The 6,944-nt window shown below is 45.7% G+C and overlaps 1 protein-coding gene across 1 annotated transcript in view; it reads right to left on the reverse strand.

The window, feature by feature from the left end:
* The window catches only part of CLK3 (CDC like kinase 3), a 21,797-nt gene that overhangs the window by 6,066 nt on the left and 8,787 nt on the right, over positions 1-6,944 (reverse strand). Inside the window, exons 6-11 of the mRNA XM_025199906.1 lie at positions 5,001-5,117; positions 4,314-4,480; positions 3,693-3,787; positions 3,173-3,302; positions 1,262-1,349; positions 262-352 (exon numbers count right to left, since the gene is read on the reverse strand). Of these exons, the coding sequence (XP_025055691.1) occupies positions 262-352; positions 1,262-1,349; positions 3,173-3,302; positions 3,693-3,787; positions 4,314-4,480; positions 5,001-5,117 (688 nt within the window). The remainder of the gene's footprint in view (positions 1-261; positions 353-1,261; positions 1,350-3,172; positions 3,303-3,692; positions 3,788-4,313; positions 4,481-5,000; positions 5,118-6,944) is intronic.

Here is a 6,944-nt window from a genome sequence, read left to right on the forward strand (position 1 = left end):
TCTTGTGACCCCACCATTCATCCCTGCCTGTGGCAGGGGGTCAGGCTAGATGATCTGTTCAGGTCCTTCCTGACCCTAGCTACTATGAAACTATAACAGTCTCCCCTGCCATTTATATGTTGACAACAGCACACTCCAGCTTTTGACTCCCAGAACATTGCAGGCAATACATGGGGGGTTAACAAGGAGCAACGAACATGAGCATTCACTGTAGAGCCACCCACACACTCTACACCATCAAAGCACTTGGGCATTTCTTACCCGCAGTGGTTTGCAGTTCTCTTGGACATATCTTCCGTCAGATGTGCTCTCATCCCACACCAGGTTCCCGTTATGGAAGTACTTCTGTTTCCTGTACAATGAAAGAAGTCATTTGAGAGTCTTAAAAAAGCATCCAGACAAATACCATACCCAAGAGGGAGAACCAAGGGAAAGTACAACCTCACTTTAAGACAAGGCACCAGTCCTAATACTTGACTTCATGACACAATCACACATTACAATGCACAATGACAGCACATCTATGAAGTGCAAATCTACCCTACCTTTATTATGTGAGCCAAAAGCTTCCTGAGACTCTTCTTTTCTCAAGTCTTTCAGAATGCAAATCCCAGAGCATTATACCGGCCATCTGGATTGCCATTTTGGCTATTTAGAAGAGCCATTTAAAAAGCCAAGCTAGACTCATAATGGCTAATAATAGAGCATCTCCCTCTATGGAACTTTCCATATATTTCAAAAGCATTTTATAAAAGGTGGTATTGTTCTCATTGTACAGAGAGCAAAAAATGGGCACAGCAGTGAAATCATATCCAAGGTCCTATCAGGTGTCAGTGGCAAAGCAGAAAAAGTAGCCAGTCAGCCATCTTCCATTGTCATACCTTGGCCATCAGACCAGGCTGCCTGAAAACTCCTTTGATGTGTCAGGACTGTGTTTCTATTTACTTTAAAATTCACTGTTATCGTAACTTGGGATAGTTACTCAGCATGAAAGAAAATAACAGCCAAGGTCTCCTTGTGGGCACTACATAATGAGCTCTGTAATTCATAGGCTGCTCAGCTATTTTTCCCTGAAGGTTTATTCCATGTTAAGACATTTCTTAAGTCATTTCTTGACCCTACGATGGTCCTTCCTGGACTATAACCACAGAATTAGGATTCTGAGGCAGGGTCTCAGGAGTTGGTATTCTGCCTACTTAACCGTCACCCACACACAAGGACAGACTAGCTAGCTGCTCAAAGTTCAGCAGCTGGTCCTCACCGAGTTTTGTGGATCATGTGAGATGGAATTGGCCCGAGGATTTTTTCCATCATTACAAGGTGTTCACGATTCTCATGGGTCTGTGGAGGAAAAGCAATTTGGGATTACTTCAATGGTAGGGTTACCATATGTCCATGTTTTCCCAGACATATCCTCTTTTTGAGCCCTCAGATCTCTGTCCGGGGTTTGTTTTTTTTTAAATCTGCAGGTTGGGAGTGAGGGCCACCATCGAGGGGGTGGGGGGGGCGCGGTGGCTGGCAGGGGCTGTGGCTTGGAAGTGAGGGGCAACAGAATGGGCAAGGGCAGGGCACCAGCATATCACTGCCCCCCTCCCCTAGTCATATTTCCCCCTGCTTCCCCTCCTTTGTGTGACAGGCATCCTCTTGTTTGGACCTGGAAATATGGTGACCCTATTCAATGGCATTATCCACACAAGGACATCAAACAAGATGTAAACCCAAACTCTTCCAAAGACTAACAGAACCATCTTCCTGCTATACCAGAGGTTGGCAATGTTTTTGGTTGGAGTGCCAAAAACACTCCAACCTCGACCCTCTGCCAAGGGCACAGTGGGGGAGCTTCAAGGGGCCCTATCCTCACTGCTGGCAGCAGGTGTAAGTGCACCTCCGGGTGGATGATGGGGGAGGGGCCGGGTTAGCACACTGTCCAGGCTCCTTCTCCACTGCAGGCCCAGAGGAGCATGTGTAGCCACCACTGGCCACAAAGCCCAGGCTGATCACAGCTGCACTGGGGTCCAGAGCATCAGCCAGGCTCTGTGGTGGCAGTGGCTGCAAGCACACCACTAGGAGGATGGCAGGGGAGGGGCTAGGGCAGCACAACCCTGACCCTTCCCGACTGTATGCCCTGAGGCATGCATGTAGCTGCGACCATCGCAGAGCCTGGCCAGACCCTGGTGCGGCTGTTTCTAGCCTCCCAGCTGCCTGCCATGAAGCCCAGGCTGCTTGCAGCCTCCTAGCCATCTGCTGCGAGCAGCCTGGTATCTGTGGCTGGTGGCAGCTGCCCAGAATCCAGGCCAGCTGCAGCGTGCCGAGCAAAATGACTTCACATGCCATGCTCTGGCATGTGTGCGGGGGCTGCCAACCCCTGTGCTACTATAGGTTTCAGCATCCAGAAAACTTAAAGAATGTTATTTTTAGTAAGCAAAAGAACTTAAGACACTAAAATGAAAGGATAACGCTTATAGTTTGACCAAGGGTACGAATATTTTTGGAGAGTATTGTTTCTGCTCTGCAAAGAGAAGAATGCCTGCTTTATGGTTCCAATGACACACATAGAGCTAGAACAAAATTCCCCACTGGTGGCTTTCCATTTCCTTTCTGGGCTGCAGAGACCAAGACAGGCCTCTTAAACACCTACACACCTGGTAGGCTTCTGCAATGGGGTGATCACTGAACCCTCTGGGAATCAGAAGCCTGGAAATAGCTGTCTATTCTTTTTCAGCCTGGATAATGCTATATCCCCTGTTATTTAATAATGTCAGATCAACTCAACTGCTTATACCTTCCTGGAGTATCTTAGGGATGTTGCGTGGCAGAGATCTAAATTGTGCACTTGCCCAGTCAGTAATGTGTAGACACAAAAATCTTTTATTCCAGGCCTTGGATGTGTTGAAAGAACATGCTGTCTTAACAGTCTTCCAACAGCACACTGACCTTCACCTCCAACAAACCTAACATTGCAGCAAAGTTAACCTCCCACTTAAATATGCAGAGTGAAGATTATCCCTTTGTTCCGCTTGGGAACTGGAAATCTTCAGCTGGCTTTCTTGTAACATGCTGCCTTTACCTTACCATATCCCATGGTACAACTATTTTGTTCCAGAGCTGCCTGCCCCCTCTCACCCTGTCCCTGTGATCCATCAGTAAGATAGAAAAGCCTAACATCACCTACCTAAAATCACCTCTGGGGGGCGGTAATGCCGAGTAGCAACGATGGTAGTGTGATGTTCATGATCAAAAGTAGCGCTTCCAAAGTCTGCAACACGGATGCTTGTGTTCCTAATTGATTTCTCTTCACAACTCTGCAACGCACAAAAAGCAAGCGTCAGTAACCCTTGGGAGACTGTTTCAGTCCCATCAGAAATTTTGTGCATATGTCTGTGCAACAGAAAGGATCATAAAACCCAGAAGCTTCACATTTTTTATTACAACCTCAAAAGCTCTTTAATGCAGGTAACCAAGTGCTCTTCATTTTACACACTGGAAAAAAGAGAAGCCAAAAGCTCTGGATCTCAGAGAGTCAAACACCAGAACAAAGAAGAGAATTCAGGTCCCCTTACTTCCAGTCTCCTGTTCAAGCTGTTGAACATAACTGCCCTTTTGCTCAACCATGAAATAGGAAAGAAGAAAACTATTTCTGGCAGGAAGCAAGGCAGAGTTATTTCTTACCCTCTCATTCAGGCAGAACCTACCTTCTTTTCATTGTACAAGGTGTCAAAAGCTGAATTCACAAATAAGATGTTTTCAGGCTTGAGGTCAGTATGAGTCAGCTGGTTGTCATGCAGAACTGCACAGAGGGGTGGGAAGAAGCATATAAGTATGAAGTACTGAACAGTGCATGGATTTGTCTAATACACAAGACACTGCTCATTCCCTCCCTTCCCAGGGACAGCTTTGTGAAGCAGAATTCATAGAAAGTGCTGCAGCATCCATCAAAGTAACACCATGACTTTCACTATGCTATGTAGACTTCTCTTATCCAATTCATATTGATTACTACATCATATTTTAACTATAAAACATTTCCCATACGGGCTGAAATGTCCACATGGAAAAGCTTACAAGACTGCTTTTCCTTCGTTTCAAAAGGTAAATCCTGCAATTACATTCCCAAACCCACCTCCCCACTTTGCTATCCAGAGTCTCTCACCTGTTTTTAACACACTTCAAATAGGGGAATTTCCCAGAATGTTCCAACACTATTAGCATTCCTGTAAACAAGCTGATATTTCTGGAGACAGACACTAGCTGTAGTGGACCAAACTGAGCTCTTTTCAGCAGACAACCCCAGTAAGGGACTCTGGTGAACTTACATCTCAAGGCATGGCACAGCTGGTATGCCATGTGCCGAATCTGAGAGAGGGAGTATGGCTGAAAGTTATTGTCCTTCAGGAATTCAAATGTGTTCTTGCCCAGAAGCTCAAAGGCGATGCACATGTGGCCGTGGAAATTGAACCAGTCTGACATCAGGACACACAAACTGCGCAAAAAGGGTGGCAAGAATGTCACTGCCTACACAAAATAGTGAAGTTCTCAGCCTTCCCTCCTGCAAAACGGCACACAAACACATTTACTCCAGAGTATTCTCAACAGTCTGGAAGAAATGCTGATCTCATATGTAAATTTACTTCTGAGGAAGCACATCTGGTTTCATTCCCACTCCTCACTGCAGAGGAAAAGCTGGGGTAGTAAACTACTCTGGAGTAACCATGTTGTATGTCCCCACCCAAAGAGATGAGCAAACAGGCATTTGGAGTCTGCCAAAGTGTAGTTATTACAAAAAACTGTCATCATGTGTTCCTAATACTGAAATGAGAGTGGATGAGGGTGAAGATGGGATCACTTTCAAGGTACAGAGAAAAGACTGGTATTATGTTTCCATGCTATTTTTGCTCAGGGCTCTCCTCCATATTACCCTGTACAAACCAACCTCCATCCTCTGTGAAGAGATGCAAACAGCACCCAGCTCCAGTAACAACCCTTCAAATGGTGGAACTTACAATTTGTTATCCTTGTCTCTCTCTCTGATTTTCTTCAGGACGTTGATTTCCAGTCTGGCTGCTTCTCGGTACTTCCCCACATTTTTAATAATTTTCAGAGCGACCTGAGTTTTGCCTCTGCAGGGGAAAGATGACATAAGAACAAGTCAGGATTGGAGCGGCTCAGACCTCAATGAATAGTCACTGAGAGTACAGATCCTAGAAGGAACACCAATTCCCAGATCCTCCAAGGTTTTTAAGTCCTCCTTGGCACAGGGAAAAAGAAACTGCTCTTTATTAACTCCTACAAGGATGCAGAACATTATGGCTCTTTTTCACTCCCACAGCCAGCCATCAGTGGGTTATAAATTATACCCCACAACTAAGTGCAATCTGAAACTAGGAAATGCAGCTTGGGAAAACAAAGGTCAAAAAGTGATGAAGTGCATCATCAGCACTTCACCTGCATCTTCTTCCACCAACAGGGGCAACTAAAACCACTCAGAGGACCCCAATGATCCCACAAGATTTGCCAATGAGCCAAAACCCTTATCTAAATAATAACTGCTTGAATGAGACAGGAGTGGAGTGCTCCTCATGCATATTTGAAGAGATAGGCAACAGTGGAATGGACCACCTGTCAGACCTCCAAAGGACTTAAAGAGTGGGACTTCTGTACAGCAGATTTTAGGCACTGAAGAGAGGCACCTTTCAGATCTTGGGCCGAGGATAAAATGTCCATCTCCCAAAGGCCCATGTTCTCTTCAGACCTTTATGGGTAAGCTCTTTGCTATAGAATTTGTCTTCTTTTTTGGTTTGTGGGCATTCAGTGCCCTGATGCATGAGGAGGGTTTACAGGCATTACACCACAATACAATTAGTGTGTCCTGACACCCCACCTCCCCCTCAAAAAGGTAATGAAAGCACATCTGGGCTTGGGGTATATTTAACCTTTTAAGAACATTAAGAGTTAAAAACCCAGGAAGCAAGAATTCAAGTTGTGCATCTTGCAACAGGTCAGTCGCACAAGGAGCTGCCAAGACAACAGAGATCAAAGATCAAATTTCTCCGTTCATGGAAAAAAAAAAATCAAATGTTCCACTACAGCAAGTGGCCCTTTCTTTCTCATGCAGAAAGGACATGAGGTGGGTGTAATGCTATAGTAATCATTAGGCTGTAACAAGTCTCCCCAGCTGCTCTCAGATTGTATTCCCACTGGTTTCTATTAGTGAAGCCAAGGCTCCCTGCCTATGCAATTCAGAGATGCTACAAAGGAAATATGGGACAGTCAATTAGCAAGAAGAGGCAGCCACATTTTCAGAAACCTGGGGTGGGCATGTAAGGTGGCGGGAAAGTAAGCTCACCAAAGTAAGAGATAATAGAGAATATAATGTTCCATCCACTCGTCTCATTCTTGGCCATTAGCAAAGAATGGGATCCCAAGAGCCTCAAACTAAAGCCCAATAACTATTTCTAACAGAGCTGCTAAGAGCCATGAATTACACTGTGCCACAATACTGCAAAGCTCCCCTCTCAACTTGCAAAAACATTTTGAAGGGGCAGGAAGATCTGATTTGCTCCTGAACTAAGCAGGCCCAGAAGCTTGCAGTCAGAGAAGACAAAGACCTGGGATAACTATTTAATGGAGGTACACCAATACATCAGTGGCATACCAGATTGGCACCAATAAAAGGAAAATTAACATTATTAGCAATCTTTTTTTTTTTTTGGCCAATGGAGTCGATAATGTCACCGACAAATGCCACATGCATGTGCACAGCCACAGCACGCACAGAGCCAGGAATGCAGCATGGCAGGCCAGTAAGTCAGGGCATCCCCACTGTGAGGGAGGAAGTGGGGCAGGGGCAATGAATGGCCCCCCAGGGTGGATCACAGGATGGTTCCACAGGCGGCTCATCTGGGTGGCACCGGGGGGGGCGGTGGTCAGATTCTTGCTGCTGCAGG

Source organism: Alligator sinensis, unplaced genomic scaffold, assembly GCF_000455745.1.
Source record: "Alligator sinensis unplaced genomic scaffold, ASM45574v1 scaffold1097_1, whole genome shotgun sequence".
Taxonomy (NCBI): domain Eukaryota; kingdom Metazoa; phylum Chordata; order Crocodylia; family Alligatoridae; genus Alligator; species Alligator sinensis.